The 21,143-nt window shown below is 43.1% G+C and overlaps 1 protein-coding gene across 6 annotated transcripts in view; it reads left to right on the top strand.

Moving 5' to 3' along the window:
- The first annotated feature begins 2,503 nt into the window (after positions 1-2,503).
- Positions 2,504-21,143, top strand: part of CEP68 (centrosomal protein 68) — a 31,820-nt gene continuing 13,180 nt past the window's right edge. The window contains exons 1-7 of one of the 6 annotated variants that reach the window (XM_038393659.2): positions 2,504-2,599; positions 9,948-10,033; positions 14,162-14,277; positions 14,477-14,594; positions 16,349-16,465; positions 16,996-18,289; positions 20,653-20,775. In XM_038393659.2, the coding sequence (XP_038249587.1) occupies positions 14,533-14,594; positions 16,349-16,465; positions 16,996-18,289; positions 20,653-20,775 (1,596 nt within the window). In that variant the 5' untranslated portion in view covers positions 2,504-2,599; positions 9,948-10,033; positions 14,162-14,277; positions 14,477-14,532. Of the gene's footprint in view, positions 2,600-9,947; positions 10,034-14,161; positions 14,595-16,348; positions 16,466-16,753; positions 18,290-20,652; positions 20,776-21,143 lie in introns of all 6 variants that reach the window. The other 5 variants (XM_038393652.2, XM_038393649.2, XM_043512016.1 and 2 more) reach the window with 5 other exon arrangements.

Genomic DNA, 21,143 nt, shown 5'->3' with positions numbered 1-21,143 from the left:
GGCTGGGCTGGGGGTTGGGGGTATGTCAGAGGTGGGGTTAGTTCAACAAAATTTGTCAGATAAAATACAGGGGGTCTCATGTACACATTGGGGCTGCATTCTTGAAAAGGGCAATGGATACTGAAACGACATATACCGGGGAATTTTTTCCCATAAGAAATAATGGATGGGGGTGGAGGATGTGGGGGGAGATGCGTTCACAATTTCAACACACTCGCCTATGACAATGCTCCTTTCACCTAAACAGTGTACCTTTTTACAATGACAGGCCATATGGTACACATTTTATACATAGAACATTGAATAAAATAATGTAGAACCCTCCTAACACTGTTCCAAAACATAGAACATTTTAATACAGTAAATACAGTACAGTAATACAGTATAAAACACTGTCAATTATGCTAAACTTAGGTGGGGTGGTGGCTAGGTTTTCTTGGGCTGGCTTTTCTGTGGCTGGATCTTTGGTTGCAGAAGTCTTTAAAAAGGATTTTATTGATGTCTGCTCTCCTGCATGAATCTTTGAACAACAGATCTCTCTGTAGCAAGCCACTGCATCATTGAGAGCCCTGGAGACTTTGGCAGACCCTTCATGAAAAGGATCACCACCCTGTATGATTTCCGTCATCTCATCCAGCAATCCAAAAAAATGGGAGATTCTTTATTGTCAGACTCCTGGCTTCCTGCCCTATGTCATCATCCTCCTTGCTTTCTTCGGATACCCGTTGTTGGTCCAGCTCAATCAGTTCCTCATTTGTCAGTTGCTCAGTGTGAGACTCCAACAACCCCTGTACATCCTCCTCGAAGCCAACATCCTTCGCCAACTTGACAATTTCTTGCACGAGAGCAGGAACGGCATCAAATCTCATGAAGCTTTGGACAGCATCTGGCCATGCACGGTGCCAAATGCCATTCATACAGTGCAAAGTGACCTCTTCCCACAACGTGTTGTTTTCCATGTCGTTCAAGATGTTGTACGACTTCCAAAACTCCTTTACACTGAGCTTTCCTTCACCTGCTGTCTCCTTAATCAGGATGGAGAATGTCCTCCATAGGTAATAAGCCTTGAACATGGCCAGCAGATGCAAGTACAGTATTGTACAATAGGGGAACATGTTCCAATTCATGTCGGTCCCGATCTGTGCAAACGACGGCTATGTAGATTAGGACCAACGTAAATCGGAACATGTTCCCCTAGTGATGAGCGACGGATATTTGAAACAACGGATAAGAGGGAGATTAATACCGGGGACTCCCTGTAGCCAAATTGTAGGCAATTACCATATGTCACCTTGCTGACTGGATGAACTCCCAGTCCTGTCACAGAGGAGGTCAAATATCACCCAATCACGAAGGTCTATTACAGGAAAACAAGCTTTTTAATTTTTGAACATGGCAGTTGACTATCTCACATAATATGTGCTGCTCAAACTGAGAGGTCTAAAAAAAATTCACTCCTCCGCTAAATGACCTGGCAGGCTAGGTTTCAATCCTCAGAGAAATGTACGGCCACTGGCCAAGACATAAAAATCCATGCCAAAAATACAGCTGCTAGAATTTTAATTTCCTGGGAAGAAAATCTTATTTCTTCATCAGATATTAACACACGGCTAGTTATCCATATTTAACGGCACCCATATTCTTCTAATCTGTCACTCAGTACCATTAGCCGTATACCAGATTTAGTCTCACAATTACCATCTTCCCATGTTTCAGAGTAGCAGCCGTGTTAGTCTGTATTCGCAAAAAGAAAAGGAGGACTTGTGGCACCTTAGAGACTAACAAATTTATTAGAGCATAAGCTTTCGTGAGCTACAGCTCACTTCATCGAAAAAAAACAACTTTTTTTTCCCACCAAATGCATCCGATGAAGTGAGCTGTAGCTCACGAAAGCTTATGCTCTAATAAATTTGTTAGTCTCTAAGGTGCCACAAGTCCTCCTTTTCTTTTTGCATCTTCCCAGGCACACTCACCGTGAATCATCTGTTTCAGAAATACTGAACCACGAGGCTTTAGAAAAATACTATTTAAGCTAAGCATAATTCTGTGAGCTCCCAAAGAAGACAGATCAGTGAGATTTGTCAAGCCTGGACTTACCTAAATTCACAGAAAGAAAAGGAGGACTTGTGGCACCTTAGAGACTAACAAATTTATTTGAGCATAAGCTTTCGTGAGCTCCAGCTCACTTCATCGGATGCAAACTCACAGCTGTGTGGTCACCTTCCGTCCCACGCATGTCCACAAGCAAATCAATTTAAAAAAGGTCATGCAGGAAGGCATTTATGCGTACAAGTAACTGCTCGTTTGCGGCCTGCAAACGTGCGTCTCCCATGCGCCCCGATGCGACGGATCCACAGGCGGGCGATCGCTCCGTCCCTCGGCAGGGGCCCCGCCTCGCGCCGCGCCGGGCTCGCATTCCAAGGGGCGGCGCGGGAGGCTCCCATTGGCCGGGCCCAGGCGCCGGAGCGCGGCCGTCTGGGCGGGCGGGGGTCGGATTGGCAGCGGCGAAGGGAGGTGTCTGCGTTGGGGCGGGGGAAGCGTAGCCGCGGCGGCGCTCGCGGGGGAGCCCAGGGCCGCTGCTGTCCCCTCCGCCTGGCAGGTAGGAGCCAGTCTCTGGGGTAAGGGGAGCGCTCCGAGAGAGCCCTGGGCGTGGGCTGGATCCTGCTCTGCTTTCCAACAGGCGTCAATCCGGAGCGACTCCCATGGAGTCCCACCAGCCTGAAACTGGCCTGCTGCAAGGGAGCGTAGAATTAGTGCCAGCCTGTGCGTGTCGGGGTTGAGCTTCAGGCTCTGCTGAGGCTAGGACTGGTGCTCGGGGGGGAAAACCAGAAATCGGTGGCTTCTGTGGCAAGCCCTAGGAGCTTGCAAAAATTGTATCCAGCCTTGGCGCTGCTTTTTTTTTTTTTTTTTTTTGTGATCAACGTAAAGCACCGGAACTGTTGCCTTTGCTGGCTGAGCAGCGATCCGTTCTCCTCCATGGCAAAAGCATTTTGGGATTGACTTGGGGGAGGGGAGGGGGGAATCGTCATCTTTCTGTGGTCTTATTAAATGGCTGTTACTAATGCTGCCTGTGCTATTATTCTTGACCTCATCTATCACCCACAGCATGCTAGGTACTTAGAGAATATTAAGTGCAAATGTGCCTTGGTTTCTCATTTTGGCTGGTTATTATTATTAATGCAGCCTTGTTGCTATAAATAGTGCTCTACAGTGGATTCAGCTCAGGGACCAAGAAGTTAAATCCTTGCCTGGTGGCACTCGCGGTCTCATTTTTAATGTTAATTTTAACGCTGTTTAGAGTCTGTATGGAGTGTCAGGAAGTGCCAGTGCCTAGTAACGGTGTTTGAAGTCTACAGTGAGCCAATTGCACTTAGCTGGAGCTAGGACACAGTTTGTTTAGATAAAGCTGTTTTTCTCTATTCTATCTAGACATAAGCCAAAAAGAAACTGCTTGTCAAATAGGGTTTTTTAACACCATTCAGTGGCAGATTTTGAGTGTTTGGGGGGAGAGATACTGATGTCCCACAACTTCTATTGGGCCTGCCCCTACTCCCTTGTGGTGGGCAGATTTCCATTGTTTCTGCTAGCCTTTTCCTAAAAATATGCCACGAATTGCTACCTCCACTTCAGCTCTATCATTGGGAGCAACGCCAGGGGCACATTTCAATTTTTGGCAGCGGGGGACAACTTTGTGATGCCTGGGATACTTAGGCACTTGAAAACTCTAGCTTTTTGGCAGATAACTTAGCAGTTAACTGACAGGAGCCCTGTATCTAATTCCTTTATAAAAGAAAGAAAATTAAATCAATATTGGACCCACTCAGCTCTCATAACAACATGTTCTGACATCTTGTGGCAAGTCACTTAAGGGACACTGGTTAGGTTTAAAATGTTAATATATATTCTTACTTTATTACTAACTCTGTGGGGGGGAGAGAGAGAGAGAGAGACTGTCAGGACTCCTGGGTTCTATCCCAGCTCTGGGAAGAGAGCAGGGTCTAGTGGGTTACAGCGGGGAGCAGATACATCTGGGTTCTATATAAGAACATCAGAATGGCCATACTGGGTAGGACCAATGGTCTGTCTAACCTAGTATCCTGTCTTCCGACAGTGGCCAGTGCCAGGTGCCCCAGGGGGAATGAACGGAACAGATAGTCTTCAAGTTGCCCTGTTGCCCACTCCCAGCTTCTGGCAAACAGAGGTGAGGGACATGCAGAACATGATGTTAGATCCCTGGCTATTAGCCATTGCTGGACCTATCCTCCATGAACTTATCTAGTTCTTATTGGAATCATGTTATAGTTTCGGCCTTCACAACATCATCTGGCAGAGTTCGACATGTTGACTGGGAAGAAATACTTTTGTTTTGTTTTAAATCCGATGCCTATTTCATTTGGTGACCCCTAGTTATTATGTTATGGGAAGGAGTAAATAACACCTCCTTATTCACTTTCTCCACAGTAGTCATGATTTTATAGACCTCTGTCATATCTCCCCCTTAGTCATCTCTTTTCCAAGCTTAAAAGTCCCAATCTTTTTAATGTCTCCTCATACATTTCTGTTGCCCTTCTTTGTACCTTTTCCAAATCGGATATATCTTTTTGGAGATAGGGTGACCAAATCTGCATGCACTATTCAATATGTTGGCATACCGTGGATTTATATAGAGGCAATAAGATATTTTTCTCTTATTATCTGTCCCTTTCCTAATGATTCCCAGTATTCTGTTAGCTTTTTTTAATTGCCACTGCATATTGAGCAGATGTTTTCAGAGAACTATCCACAAATGACTTCAAGATCTCTTCGGGTTCAGCTAATTTAGACCCCATCATTTTGTATGTATAGTTGGGATTATATTTTTGCCAAGTGCATTACTTTGCATTTATCAACACTGAATTTCTTCAGCCGTTGTGTTGCCCAGTCACCCAGTTTTGTGAGATCATTTTGTAACTCCTCGCAGTCTGTTTTGGACTTAACTATCTTGAGTAATTTTGTATCATCTGCAAATTTTACCATCTCACTGCGTACCCCTTTTTTCCAGATCATTTATGAATATGTTGAATAGGACTGGTCCCAGTACAGACCCCGGATGATCATCACTATTTACTTCTTCCCATTCTCACCTCTTATTCCTACCCTTCATTTCCTATCTTTTTAACCACAAAAAGAAAAGCAGTACTTGTGGCACCTTGGAGACTAACACATTTATTTGAGCATAAGCTTTCGTGAGCTACAGCTCACTTCATCGGATGCATCCGATGAAGTGAGCTGTAGCTCACGAAAGCTTATGCTCAAATAAATGTGTTAGTCTCTAAGATGCCACAAGTACTGCTTTTCTTTTTGAGGATACAGACTAACAGGACTGCTACTCTGAAACCTATCTTTTAACTGAAGTTCCTGGCAGTGCTTTCAGGATCATCTAACAATCCTTAATTTACTTTAATGATAGGCCTTTTGTTATTTAATCACCCTGCTGCAGTTTATAAACAAACTCCCTGCTGCAAAGGCTGTGCTGCTCCCAGCTTCCGAACTCATCACATGTCACAATCAAGCTGTTGCAATTAAGAGCTCCGTCTGGGACTAGGGTGAGTAGATCTCCCCTACAAAACTCAGGTGCCACACGCAACGTTAAGAACACTAGTGTAGACAAGACCCTGAGCCCACTGACTTTTTATGGAATTGTCCAGTGCTAATAGAAGCAGGGGCGGCTCTACCAATTTTGCCACCCCAAGCAGTCGCTGCCGAATTGCCTCTGCCCCCAGAAGAGCAGCAGAGCTGCCGCCGAATTGCCGCCGCGGGACACGTACTGCTGGCCCATTCTCATTGCCGCCCCAAGCACCTGCTTGGAAAGCTGGTGCCTGGAGCCAGCCCTGAATAGAAGGTCTAGACAACAGTAGCTGATGTGCCAGTTGATACTAGTGTTCCTGCTGTAGTGGGAAATTTTGGAGAACAAAAATTGTATGTAAACAAGGCTAATGGGAGGTTTAAATCAAAATGACTTAAATTGTTGATTTTAATCATGAGTTAAATCAGCAATCGGGAAACCTTGGTTTAAATCATTGATTTTAATCTCGTGTTGTATTTGTACTTGAGTTATTTCCCTAAAGAAACTTTCTCTCTGGCTGGTATAAGCATTAAAACATGCTGATTGTCAAAATATCAAGACTATATTTGGTGGTAACTTTTTGTTACCAGGAGAATACACTGTATTTATACACACTTATTTACACAATTATACAGCTAAACATAGATTTAATCAGATTCTTCATTTTCTGTTTTTTGTGTTAAGAAATGCATCACTCACCATTTTCTACTTTACTAGATTATTTTTACTTGTGATTTCTGTCAAGTTTCATTTGGATGGAAATTGGAATTCAATTAAAAATACGTCAAAACAGCATTTGAAAATTGTTTACCCGTTAACTAAAATGAGCTTAAAATGTGTTGGATACAAAAGAACATGTTTGATAAACTTTTTTAATTTAAAACTAACTGATTTATTAAACAAAGGAAGTATTAAATATAGTTAGTGAACTGACTGTGGTATTTAGACTTCCGAAAGTGGTTTTTAGACTTCTGAAAGTCTCACTGGGCACCTACGTCTTTAGGTGCCTAAATACCTTTGAAAATCAGGCCCCGTGACCTTTCACATTTTCAGAAACTGATCTCATCAGCTTTCTTGTTTTTTCAGCTTCCAATTGTTTTCTCAGTTTTGAATGAAGTGGTCCAAAGAATATTCTCTTAATTTCTCTCTTCACCTGCTAGTTTCAGTTTAACTATGTACATTAAGACCAAATCTTCTCTGAACAGCAGAAACTGAGAAGTACTTACATTAGAAGTGCAAATACCAGTTTTCACGCCATTGTAAAGACTGAAAATAATATAGATATTTACCCAGTGCAATATTTGATTGTGACATGTTTATAAGTATGAGGCGACCTCAGAAGTTTAAAGATGTTTTCCCCGCAATAGAGTATATAATTAATTAAAAAGCAGCACCCCTTAACTTGCCAATGTGGGGAGGACTCACTGATGCACCAAATTTTTATTTATTGTTTTTAAAAATATTACAGTCAGTTTGGGCCTTTATAGGGGTCATCATAATTTTAAAGTTAATTATAAACAGGTTTATTTTTACAAAGAAAAGTGAATGTAAAGATTCTGATTTTAAATTTGTTTTAAAATCTTTGATTTTTCTTCATCCTGATGGGACCTGGATCAGGCCTGTTGAGTTCAGTGGGAGCTGTGGAGGGGATCATTATCTCTTAGGATTTGCACAGTGACAGCCTCCCTCCCCCCCCACACACACACAAAAAAAAGCTTATATTGAAGTTAGTGGTGATAATGTTTTAAATTGAAGAGTTCAAAGCCTGTGGTTAAAGAAATGCAAGAACACTCTGTGTGTGTGTGTGTGTGTGTGTGTGCGCGCGCGCATGTATTTCAGATGTGTTAAGACACAAGGAAGGAACTGACTTAAATTTCAAACATTGGAGATTCAAGCTGTTCCTTGCATAGATTACAGCTAAATGGATACCTTCCCTTTACTTCTTATGCTATTAACAGTCCCCTTTTCCTTTTAGCTTTGACAGGGGGCTGCATACGCAGAGGGATCATGTTATGGACCAGGGAGATAACACACACCTAGAATAATGCACATTCAGTGTGAGGACAACTTAGTATCAGAAAGATGCTGACAAATCAGAAGGAATTCAAGAAAGCATGATAAAAATTATTAAGGAGCTAGACAGGTATTAGCAGGTGCAACTAGTGGAGTTGCATTGTTTACACCAGGTCTGAATCTGACCTGTATACACCTTTGCATTAGTGACAATCAAGGGAGGGGGCTATAGTACTGGAAGGGTGAAAACAACAAGGAGAGAATGGAACTGTCTAGTAGATGCCTGTTTAGTATCTTTGATATATTTTGGGTTCCATAGTTAAATCCTGAAGGATTTTATCGCTGAAGGAGTGAACAAAATATATGAGCAGGGGACTGTGTAATGTAACAGGCGAATTGCTGACCTGTAAGCTCTAGAATCAGTATTGGAATTTAATATGTGGTACCCTTAGATTTGCCTGGAATATCTTTTGAAGGTTTATGACCATGGGCTGGTTTTGCACAATAGATGGTTCCCGTTGGAACTGAAGGACTCTAGCTAGAGGTGGCATAGAGGCAAAGTCATTTCTCAGGCATTCCATCCAGACAAGGGCATCTCTTTGAAGATTGTGTTGAATCACCTACAGCTAAGGTTTAAACTATTGGTATTTAGCTTACTAATGTTCAGTTGTGTAAATGTTCAATATTATAGTTAATTCAAAATCCAAAACACTATTAAAGAAGTCTGGTAAGGTCACTGAGAGTACGTCTACACTGCAAAACAAACAAACATCAGACCCAACAGCCACCTCAGAGCATGGGGTCAACTGACTCAGGCTTACACTAGAGGACTAAAAATAGCAGTGTAGACATTCCCGCTCAGGCTGTGAAACCTGGCAATGGGTGTGGATCTCAGAGCCTTAGTGGGAACATCTACACTGCTATTTTTAGCCCCACAGCACAAGTCCAAGTAAGCTGACTTGAGCTTCGAGACTTGCTGTCATGAGTTTTGTTTGGGGTCTTTTTGCAACATAGACATATCCTTTGTGACTAAAGTTCAGCTACCTAGCGCATCATTTATAAAACCTCTGCAATTAAAAGCAAGAAAGTGAATAGATGAAGAGAACATAAATCTTAAGTTGCCTACAAGCTAAACAAATACATTCTTCTTATCAAGTGGGGGGAGGGGGGAAGACAGATTTTCTTACAACACAACAATCTGGACTCTGACCCATAGATTTTTGGGGTGGTTTTTGTATTATTTGTGCTTATTCAATTTTGGTGTCTAAATATTTTTACAGATAAATGGGTTTTCATAGTTGCTATGTTTAATTGACAGTGGATCTTTTTTTCCTAAAGTAGTTCCAACTGCTGTTTCCAGTGAATAGTTCGGTAGATGTAATTTATTAGGAAAAGTGTCTAATACGTTTATGGTAAAAATATGTAGATAAACTTGCATTTGAGGATGAATTATCTCTGTCATGTAAGACTATCTATTCTGCTATGGATGAACTGCACAATTCAGGGAGAGGTGTGTGCGCAGAGATGGCTTAAAGCCCATATTTGACACCCCAATCCTGCTGCATCTGCATGCAGGACTGCTCCTCCTTGCACTGAGTTAGAGCAGCTCTAAGGCTTCACCTCTTCATTCTGCATGTGGCTTCACCTCTTTTCTTTTGATAGTCAGTAGCTGGGAAGAAGAGTGGCAGGAAAGCCTATCTCTTCTCTTGTATGGGGTAATCCTCCTGATTCAATAATAGTATTTATTTTGGTCAGAGTTAAGATTATGAATTAAAGGGAAAAATAAATAAATCAGGTCTGCCGTTAAGCAAAAACATCACAATTGAGTAGGGTGAAGAGAATATGTGGAATGTAGGATTGCTTTGCCCATGAACAGCCAGATCTCACTCACATGTATCCACTAACATGGGATCTTTGTCTGGAAAAGGCTGAGAATTGCTGCTGTGACATCACTGCAACAATAGTATGGCCAAGGCCTTAGAACAGTGGTTCTCAAACTTTTGTACTGGTGACCCCTTTCACACAGGAAGCCTCTGAGTGCGACCTCCCTTATAAATTTAAATTTATTTAACACCATTACAAATGCTGGCGGCAAAGTGGGATTTGGGGTGGAGGCTGACAGCTCGCAACCCCTTGAGGGGTCCCAACCCCAAGTTTGAGAACCCCTGCCTTAGAATGTCTTGTATTGCCTTAGAGTGCCTGTGCAGCACTGTGGAGTGTATGTTTGGGGAAGAACTCTGCACTTTTGCCCTCCACTACACACTTGCCATTAGAACAGGGGCAGACCCACAATCTGACTTTTTTTTTTTTTTTTTTTTTTTTTTTAAAGTATACAGAGGCTGAGCTGGAGGAGCATAGTTAGAAGACAAATAGTTAAAACTGGGATGTCCGGCACAGGAGAGGTGACCACAGCTGGTAAGGAGTTTTCGAATGAAAAATTGTTCCTGGGGAAAGGGTCAGTTTGAACAAATCTCCCCCAATTTTTTTTTGGGGGGGAGGGTTTGAAATTTGTTAGTTTATACTAAAAAACTTTTTAAAAAGTCAAAATTAAAATGTTTTGATTTACCAGATCTTACTTTAAAAAAAAATATTATCAGTTTTGAGAAAAATTTCAAGATTGACCATTCATCCCATTTTAGGAGAGGAACAAATTTAAAACTCTCAAAAACCTCTTGCAGAATGGGGAATCAGGTTTCCCCACAGTCTGTGATATCAGCAGAAATGTGTCCCTCCATCCTTGCAACTCCTTATGTAGCTAAAAGGAACTTGCAGAGCAAAGTGGTCTGACACCAGTTTGCTTCTTTAAGGATGTTTGGTAAATTTATAAAAAAAGAAAAGGAGTACTTGTGGCATCTTAGAGTGCCACAAGTACTCCTTTTCTTTTTGCGAATACAGACTAACACGGCTGCTACTCTGAAACCTGGTAAATTTATGAAATGTTGCAAAGAATTTCTCTCATCTGACGAATGTTCCATGGCTGAATGTTGATTCTGTCATGCCCGATTTGTCTCACAGGGACGAGTCACGATTGTGGTTGCTGCAGGCAAAACCAGCTAGGACAGGGTTTCTAAAACTTCATTGCCTCCTGACTCCTTCTGACGACAAATATTACTACACAACCCCGGGCAGGGGGACCGAAGCCTGAGCTCTGCTGCCCTGGGCAGGGGGGCCAAATCCTAAGTCTGAGTCCCACCGCCCAGGTCGGGGAGGCCCAAAGCCAAAGCTTGAGGGCTTCAGCCCTGGACTGGGGGACTGTAACCTGAGCCCTGCCGCCCAGGGCCGAAGCCCTCGGGTTTCGGCTTCAGCCCTGGGCGGCGGTGCTCTGACTTCGGCTTGAGCCCTGGACCCCAGCAAGTCTAATGCCAGCCCTGGCGATTCCATTAAAACAGGGTCCCAACCCACAGTTTGAGAACCATTGAGTTAGGATAAAAGAAAAGGAGTACTTGTGGCACCTTAGAGACTAACAAATTTATTTGAGCATAAGCTTTCGTGAGCTACAGCTCACTTCATCGGATGCATCTGATGAAGTGAGCTGTAGCTCACGAAAGCTTATGATCAAATAAATTCGTTAGTCTCTAAGGTGCCACAAGTACTCCTTTTCTTTTTGCGAATACAGACTAACACAGCTGCTACTCTGAAACTGAGTTAGGATGTTTGTTAATTAACAAATTTTAAAAGGCTGTTAATTGTGTCCCACCTTTTGAATTTGCGACTGATTTGCCCTGGATGGCCTCCTTTCGTGTATTACTATTTTAGCTCGAGCTTATTGATTAGCAAAAAAGCCTATTCCACTAATATTCAGGTAATACTGGGGCATCAGATCAGTTTGACCTAGCTGAAGTGTTTTTGTATTCATGAAGCTTTGAGACTGGTGAGTACATGTATTTGTCACAGTAAGGTGTGCTCTATTCACCAGAATATTGGCAACATCAACTTGGTAGCTCAAATACCAACATTCGGTATTTCAAAAACTCCAAAAATATGCCATTTGTAATATTCTATAAATATTTTTGGCTACCTAATAAATTAGCAAATAACAGCATTGGTTTGTGAATGCTTGGTGAAGCCAAGATTAGCCAGATTTTGTATTTGATTAATATTACTTGACCCGTTCTAATTATAATGGGCTTCTCTCAGAAGCCAAGTGCAATAACCTGAGCACAGCATTGTTGATTGTCTGAGCTCATGTATATTAAAATTTCCATGTGTTCTTTTAAAAAAACAAAATCCTTCAGTTGGTTTGAAAAATTCTACGGGTGTTTGTTCCTCACAGTGGTGGTCTTCCTGGATCACCTCAGATCCAGCTAAACTAATTAGTAGCTGTTTAAAGCTTTCCACATACTTGTTAATTTAAGGTTTCAGAGTAGCAGCCGTGTTAGTCTGTATTTGCAAAAATAAAGAGTACTTGTGGCACCTTAGAGACTAACAAATTTATTAGAGCATAAGCTTTCGTGAGCTACAGCTCACTTCATCGGATGCATTTGGTGGAAAAAACAGAGCTCTGTTTTTTCCACCAAATGCATCCGATGAAGTGAGCTGTAGCTCACGAAAGCTTATGCTCTAATAAATTTGTTAGTCTCTAAGGTGCCACAAGTACTCCTTTTATTTTTGTTAATTTAAATTAGCCTTGTCATCCACAAGCCTTTGTCATGACTTTCTACCTGGGGGATTATAGAGAATTGCTGCCATGGATGCCCAAGGATCTATTTAGTAACATACTTGTGGACAAGGTAGATAACATGATCTTTTTATTAGATTTTAAAGTACACAGGATCTTGAGCTAAAATGTTTGTCAGGTGTGTTCTTCGACATATTAAAAGAAACTGAACAACAGTAAGGGCTGACGTTATTTTACCACACTGGTCGTTACTGGATTTGTGTTTGCACAGTTGGGATGCACCTGTACTGACTATGGTTCAAAGTGCATAGGTAAAAAAGTTCCTTGTAGTCATTGAACAGTGTTTTTCTGAAAGATCAGAAGTTAGGTTTAAAGCTCTATATGAACATTCTTGCTAATAGGGATCTGTAATTTGTTTACAAGACTTCTTGGGATATCAGAAAATGAAATTTTCTATAACTTTCTGAAACTTACCCAAATCATGGAGCTGCTTTTGGGTCTGAACCCTTGAGTGGGATAGTGTAAAAATAACTGGCATTGTGAATTGTACTGTCAGGTTGTATTGGTACAATCTTTACTTTCTAAGAATGATTGATTGAATTTAATGGTGTGTGTGTGTGTGTGTGTGTGTGTGTGTGCGTGCATAGGATTTTGTGGCAAGACCCTATAGATGTATAAAAGGCAATTTGGGTAGAGCAGGGCAGATTCTGAGCTGTGTCATACTGGTGTAAAGGAGGAGCATCTCCTCCAGAGTGAGTGGAATCTAATTAAGGGACTGCGGGAACTTATTCCCTTAGGGCTTGATCATGGAGTTTCCACAAGCCCTGAGTAACAGGCAGCATGTACCTGCAATGCCCCAGGAGCAAATCAGGGAGTGAATTGCAACTCTGGCTATGTCTATGCTACAGGCACTGCAATGGCAGAGGTACGGCGCTGCAGTTGTGCCGCTATAGCACTATAGTGTAGATGCTTCCCGGAACGACAAAAGGGTTTTTTCCATCACTGTAATTAATAGACTTCTCAAAGGTGGTAACTGGGTCAACTGAAGAACTCTTCCATCAATCTAGTGGCATTTGCACTGGAGGTTGGGTTGGCTTAACTGAATTGTTCAGGGATGGTGGATTTTCAGCGTTCATGAGCAGTGTACCTAGGTTGACCTAAAATGTTAAGTTAGATCAGTCTTCAATCGCAATTTGCTCCTTGCTCCAGCGTGGAAGTAACCTATGCCACCCTGTCGCTGCAACTGCTCTTTGTTTCTATACCAGCAAAGTTGTGATGACTGGCACACCCACTTCCTGACCCTCCTATCAATGAGCAATTAGTCATGAGTAATCAATCACTCATCAAGATAGACATTACACAATCAGGCCCTGAGATGATTGCTTTATTTCCTTTTCTTTAATGTCTCAGTTTCAGAGAAGTTGACCTGTAGACAAATCCCCATGTATCCCAGTAAAGAAATTGCCTGTCCCAGAAGTTCTTTAGGGCTTGATTCTCTAGCAACTCTAGATACACAACTGCTATTGAAAAGAATGGCTGTTCATTTGGACACAGTAATTTTATTCATGTGCAAAAGTGCTCTCAGGATCATGGTCCTTAGTTAGCAACCATAGACCTGTCAGAGCAGGGTACAAAACCTACATTTGTTCCGAATGTACCACTAGAGTAAAAGTGACTCTCCAAAGAGCGAAACTGATTTTAGCATAATAACTTGTAATGTGAAGTCAGAAAAGTGCTGGAAAAGAATGAAAGCAAACTTGCTGTTTTGTGTGATTAAAGATGCACAAAGATGATGTGATCTTTTATGATTTTTGCTCAGGACAGGCTAAAGTGTTTTTCCTTACTTAGACGCAGGGTAATGCAAATCCATGTTGTTTTAGTTGTGTGGAAATGGGGAAAGAGGGTCACTTTGTTGTTTCTTTCAGAGAGCTCAAGACTACGAGTACATGGTCTGTGAAGGGAAGAAGTTCTGCATGAATGGCCTTGGATGTGGGAAAATCAGGTTCTGAAGCCTCACTGAATGTGAAGGCCAAGGTCTATGGTAGGTGGAACTACACAGAACTAGAGACCGACTGCCCTGAGCTAGTTAGCAGTGTGCGTCAGCTTTTAGAAGCAGAGGAAGTGAAGTCATCCCCAAAAGGAACGGAGGATGTGGCAATGGATGGAACAGGCCACAGAGTAACTGGTGTCTCCCAGAGAAAGCCCAGCCTTTGTAAAGTATCTTTAACACCTTCTTCCAGGTTTTCCAGAGCCAAAGCAACATTTGTGGAAAGACAGCCATTAACTGATTGCTACCATGAATGGTTCTATGTACCCCATCGTTTTAGCAGCACTCTTTTACACCATGGAGGGCAGCAGGTGAGAAGATTTCACTTATTATTTTATTTATTACATTTTCAGCAAAAGACCCCCAGATGAGGTTGGAGATCTGTTACACCAGGCTTGATTTTTCACTTGTGCCAAGCCCCCATATCGCTTATTTAGGAGCCTGACTTTGAACCCCCAAGTTTGTAAATGTTGGCCTTTGAGGTAGACATGTTGGGAATGAGGTTCAGTGCAGACATCCCCCTCCCTCAGCCTGGCTAATGGAAAGATTTTACCAAAGCATTTCAGATTAATTCATTTTTTGGTAAATCCTTCTGTGCCTGGTAAGCCACTCGGAGCATTTATCTGGAGCCTTCCTCCAGATTATTGCAAGTAGTCTCTTTTGCTTGACCTGGCCAGTGATATGCATCTAAACACTATATTAGATCAATGTTAGAATGGACTCACCACTGACTTGCCCTCTCGGGGCTGGGCAGAAGGTATCAGGTTCTCCACCTCTAGCACCCCGTGTCGGTAGCTCCTCCAGCCCTGTGATGGTTTGCCTCTTCTCGTGAATTAGCCCTTCAGCCAGATCACATTTAGTCCCACCTCTTCTGGAGTAAACAGAGTCCAATAAATTAAACTCAGATAAATGTAACTCATTGCCTCAACTCAGGCTCACTCCTCCATGGATTCTTCACCCTTCCCAGGTTTTGTGAGGTTGGCCTCTCACTCTTGGACAGGTGGATGCCTCCCCAGGGCTTTCTCCCTAGAGTCCCAGTTCCAAACTCCATTGTCCTTTTTCCCCCCTTGTGTCACGGTGTATCTGCACCATCTTTTCCAGTGGCTGGTTAGGAAACCCAGGTCCTCCCTCTCCTTGGGTTCCAGTCCAGGCACCCTGTGGCAAGCAGTTAGGGTCTGCTCCCTCAGACTTCTCTCTGCCTGCCTGGACTCGTTTTCCTTCCTTCAGGTCCTTTCCCACAGCCCCTTCCGGGGCTTACTGTACATTTGCTTCTCTCAAGTCTTTTCCTCCACTTTCTAGTAGCCGGGGAGGGACTGCAGAGTCCTTCCTCTCTCTCCCTGCAGCCATCTTCTCATCAAGGGCTTCCTCCCTCTATGCTCTCCAACCAGCACCTCCTCCAGATGGGCTTCATCATCAGTTAGGCCTGGCCCAGCCTCCAGGTGCAATCCTATGTACTAGTTGCTTTCTGTTTCCAGTTAACTCCTTTGTCAACTGTGTGTGGCACATACTCTAACACGAGCAGATGCAGCCTAGTGTGCTGCACATTGGGAGCACATCAGACCAGTGCTTGGTGGTCTGCGTTGGCTTCCAATAAGCTTCTGGGTGGAATTCAAAGTGTTGGTTTTAACCTATGAAAGCCACAAACAGTGTGAGACCTGGTTACCTGCGAGATTACCTCTCCCTGCGACACACTGCCGCCGTTCAGATCGGCAGAGACGCTTGAACTCCCTCACTAGAAACGAGAGGGAGCAGCCAGTGGTGCGTTCTGAGGGGCCTTCAGTTGTGGACTCCTTTTGTCCGTGAAAAGCCAGACTTGTTAACATTGTGGGCATGCTGCAAAGCCCATCCTTTCTCCTCCTTGTTAAAGAGGGTGAGGATTGACTACACTTCTGTGCAGGCCTTTGTTTTTGTTGTGATGGTTAGTTTATGGGATAGAGGCTCAGATCACTGGATTGGTGTGTGTTGTATTTAAACACTCTGAATAAATAAATGTAGCGTGATGACACTTCACATCCCTTTTCCCCACAACACATGCTTTATCATGAATGATGCCTTGTGCTGACAGATGTCATACAGCCTCCAAGTACCTGGTTTGCCTCACCGCAAATACGGCGACAGTACCAGCCCATTTCAGACCTGGTGTAAATGGGTACAACTGCCCTGAAGGCAATGGAGTTGACATGTGAGTATTTGCTTACACCTGGCCTGGATTAGGCTCTGAATCGCCATATTCCTGCCCTGCTGAAAACACAATTGGGCTTTTATCTTCACTTCTGCTACTTGTGTTGTTCAAAGAATTCCCTATGAGTTAGAAATTTGTTTTCTCGTTTCTGTTTGCTAGAGTTCTCCCCATTGGTGAAACACATTTATAACCTTGTCAAAGCCGTATACGAAGTACAGGCCTTTAATGTGTGAACTACGATTGCTTCATTCTGTGTGTTCCCCCCCCCCCCCCCTCCAATGTTTCAAGCAGATGAAAATGGTGGAATGTCTGGGCTGCAAGGGGCACCTTCTGAATGCTCCTGAGCATCAGCCAACACTTCAGAGCTCAGCAATGGACGCCAAAGTTTACCTCTCCAGTTCTGAGCCCCTTCCTGCCCTAAATGCTGACCATGGGAGCCAGACCTCACTTTCCCTTTCTTCAGTCACTTTGAAGTCTTTGCCTAACAGAACACTCCCCAGTTTTGAGACAGTAATCCCAACGTTTTCCAGATCAAGCCTTTCCACGCCACCTTCAGAAGACAACGACTTTGAACAGCAGGAGATAAGGTCAAGAAGCTTACCAGCTCGAAGGGTTTTTCCTTCATCTGAAGTCTTCCCCTCTCGGTATCTGAACCGTGGCTCTACTCCAGTAGAAGATCCCATGCTCAGCACACGCAGGCGGTTAAATCCTCTCTTTGATGACTGCATAGCTGTGGAACGGGAAAAAAAGAGGTCGCCCTTTCAAGCTGATTACTGGGTATGTGCAATACCTGATTCTTTACCCCCGTCTCCGGACCGGCAGTCTCCACACTGGAACCCTAATAAAGAGTATGAGGACTTGCTTGATTACACTTACCCCTTGAAGCCAAAATACAAGCTTGCAAAGAACCCCAAGTCTGTGATGCCTGATCCCTTCTTCCATGACTCTGGTATAGATCTTGACAGCTTTTCTGTTTCACCTGAGAGCACTTTGAAGTGTGTCAGTGCACCCGGTCAAAATCAACATGCTTCAGGGAGCAACATAAGCCAGAGTAAGGAATGTGGGATCTCAGCAGAGAGGTTTTCAACTCCCTTATCTAAGAAGCCAGGATATTTAGAAGCAGTTCCTTACTCTGGACCTTCACCTATCACAAAAGTGTCCTTTGCAGAATGTGTTGCTACTGCCACCAAAGCAGATCCCGTTAGAAGGTTTGCAAACAGTTTGCTTACTTCTAAGTGTGCTGGACTAAGTCCATGTGATCTGACTCACATAGATGGGGGAAGCTGGGGTAACAGAGGAGATAACGACTTTTCAAAGGGTCAGGTAAAGGAAAGGGGTGCCAGTCATTTTGTATCCACTACACACATACTGCCACTGAAAAAAGCATGCGAGAATGATGAAGAATTTCTTTCCCTGCCTCCCAGAATCAAGGAGTTAGAAGGTTTGGCTCAATATTTGTCTGATCTTTCGCTGACTAAAGGGAGATCGGGGCATGACCAGGTGCAACAAGACCTTCCATGCTACAGTGGCAGCAGAGGGCAGCTTTCCTCTGATTCTGTTGAAGATCAAGGCAGCATAAAGAGCAAATATGGAATTCAGGGCAGTGAGGATTATGTTCTGTGTCACGCATGCAACTCTCAAAAGCCCTCCACAAAAACCATTAACCTGAGTAGCCAGGACCACAGAGAATCTGTAAGAAGATTGGGAATGCCCTCCATCAGGGACATGCTAGATGGGAGATACCTATGTGCACTGGAGAGTGAAGGGCAGCATCTAACAAAAGGGAAGGACCAACAGAAAGAGTCACTTGCACAATGTATTAAGGTGGGTTGAAACCAGAATTAATGGAAGTTGTCTGTGTATTTTTGTTTTCCTCCCAGTTCCTTTTGCATGACGTTTAAATTTCCTGCAGCGGCTACTAATTTATACATTAGGTTTCACTGGAGCAGACTGGTTCTGATTGCGGGAGGGCGCCTTTGCCAGCGTGGGGTTCCAAAACGCTGCACAACTCTTGCTGCCGCTGACACCCAGGCTCCAGTGCAGATCCCAGCAGGCAACAGGAGCTTTTCCCTGCAGCTTCGTGAGGCACTGTGGTTCCGTGTCTGCTTAGTTTCACGTTGAAATTTCAGGTTCGAACACACTGAAAAACTCAGAAGCTGTGTCTGCGCTGGACTTTCGCCGACAACATTTCCCACTAGTGCAGCTCCACCAATAAGAGCTCTAGTATAGCCAAGGCACTGGCATTTTTAACACCATTTTTCCTAGGCTTTCTCTGAGCAGGGTTAGATGATATTGATGGTGAAAACACTGGTGATTCTGGTGACTTGTCTACACAAGCACTCTTGCCTTTGCTGCCATTGACGTGAAGCTGCCCTGGTGGTAAATCTTTGGGGAACGGTCTAGGGTAGGCACAGCAAGAGTGGCTCTGTGAAATTGTTGGCTTTTCTGCCCCAAACTACAACGTGGCTTGAAGCTCAACCCCAGCTTTCTGGAAAGTTTGTGAGCCTATCAGTGAGTTGGCTCCTGTTTTAAGTGCATATTGAAACCAGGTAGATTTTTGTCAGGAAAGTTTATTAAGTCTCTTTTTCTTAATATGCTGTAAATCAGAATTTTCAGTATAACTCGTAGGACTGATCAAAATTTTTATCCAGCTTTGTAATTTGGTGGTGGAAAGGGAAAACTTTTGGTGATTTGGTGATTTTTACTTACACACACACACACACACACACACACACACACACACACACACACACACACACACACACACACACACACACACACACACACACACACCCCTTGACTTGCTGTTTTTCTGGTTGTATTCTGCATTTTGATGACATTTCAAAAAGGGGGGCAGGGGTTGATTTTCCTCCTGTTGGACTTTTGCTCCCTTTATTTTCAGCTGGGTCTAGACCTTCCTAAGTAGTGGCTTTGTCCCCAGTATCGCACTGCATTTATTTGGTCATATTTGTCAGTATTCTGAATAAGCAACCATGCTGCTAATTGCTAATGCCAGTTACAGAGACAGGTAGGGAGGGATTGCTGTACTTAGGCACAGGACTAACGCACTGCAGTATGTGAGATCAGAATTAGATCCACCGATCCCAGCCTCAGCATTTCGAACAGGCAGTTTCATCTCTGTGTTTGTGTTTGTTTGGCTGTACTTTGCAATACATAAGTTCTTATTAGGTCTGTTCTAAACTTGCAAGTTGTAACTGTATAACTGTTTCAGGCAGGGGAGTGGGTTTGTGTTTTTGACATAGTTATATCAGAACAAGCCATAGCGTGGATGCAGATATTGGTACAAAGGTGCCTTTTACCAGGATAGCTTATTTCCCTTCCTGTACAAGGCTAGCTACACCAGTATAAAGCACCTTTATACCAATATAACTGCATTATTTTGGTAGGGAGGAGGAGTTGGTTGTGCTTTAACATTACTCGTATGATTAAAGTGCTATAATTTTCTAGTGTAGACAAGGGTTAGGTGAATTAGGGCCAGATCCTTATCTTCAAGGCAGCAGAGGGTGCTTGGCTCGTACAGAGAGTCCTCAGCACCCGGCAGAAATACGGCCCTGTTGTGTCTTTGAAAATACACCCCCCTCACATAAATACTTAATTTAAAAATAGACCTTTAAGAAGATTCATGGCAAAAACATTCAGTAACTCTGGTGCTCTACAAAGTGGGGCCCTGCTCCTGTGCAGAGAGATGAGCAAGCAATGCCCTCATGCCTGTGCAGAACTCCGTTGACTAAAAGGCCTTTCGTAGCAGCCATTTGAAAGTCAAGTCAATAATACAAGTGACTTGTTAGCCATGTTGAATACGTTTTGGGGTATGCTGGTAATTTTTCATTTGTCTCTGCCTTACCTCCTCATCTGTGCCCTAAAATGGCTTGCAAGAGCATAGGATGTAACTCGCAATATTAATTTTGTTCAGTGTGCTTTTAGACATTAATTTTTGTTTCAAGAGTGTTAAACCCAAATAAATGAATAGCTTTCTTGGGTTTTTTGTGGGGCGGAGGGGAGAGAAGAGAAGGAAGAGGTCAGCACTCAAACAAGGGCCTTTAAGAGCAGTGATTCTAAGCCAGCATGGAATAAACATTCTATGAAGCATCCTTTGGCCATGTATTAATGTCATTATTACAGAAAAAGAGATGAGTAATGCCTTTTATTGTGATTCATCTAAGTAGATATTTTGCTGTCAGCTAGAAGAGCTAATTCATTGGCTGTATAAAGTAGCAGACGTTACAGACAACTGGATTCCACCCGAACCAGACGTTGAAAGTGTGAAGACTTCCCTACATCGTTACCTGGTAATTATATTTTCTCCCCAGACATGTATTTTAGTAGGAAATATTGCATAAAACTTTTCTTTTTTTTTTCCTAAATACTTAAGGGATGTGATTTTTTTTTTCTTTCTTTCTTTCAAAAAGACTCAGTGTTGGCCTTGGGTCAGTTTTTGGATGTTAGTCTGGGAGACCTCTGTTCAATTTTTGCTCTGTCAGACTTCCTAGGTGATCTTGGGAAAGTCACTCAGCCTTTTTGTACCTCAGTTCCTCATCTCTCAGATAAGGATAATACCACTGCCCTACCTCACAGGGCTGTTCTGAGGATAAATATATAAAAGATTATGAGGTGCTCAGGTACAAAGTAGTGGAGGCCATGTAAGTACCTAAGATAG

This window comes from Dermochelys coriacea, chromosome 3 (genome assembly GCF_009764565.3).
Source record: "Dermochelys coriacea isolate rDerCor1 chromosome 3, rDerCor1.pri.v4, whole genome shotgun sequence".
NCBI classification, from domain to species: Eukaryota; Metazoa; Chordata; order Testudines; family Dermochelyidae; genus Dermochelys; species Dermochelys coriacea.
This window is presented reverse-complemented; position numbering and strand designations above follow the sequence as displayed.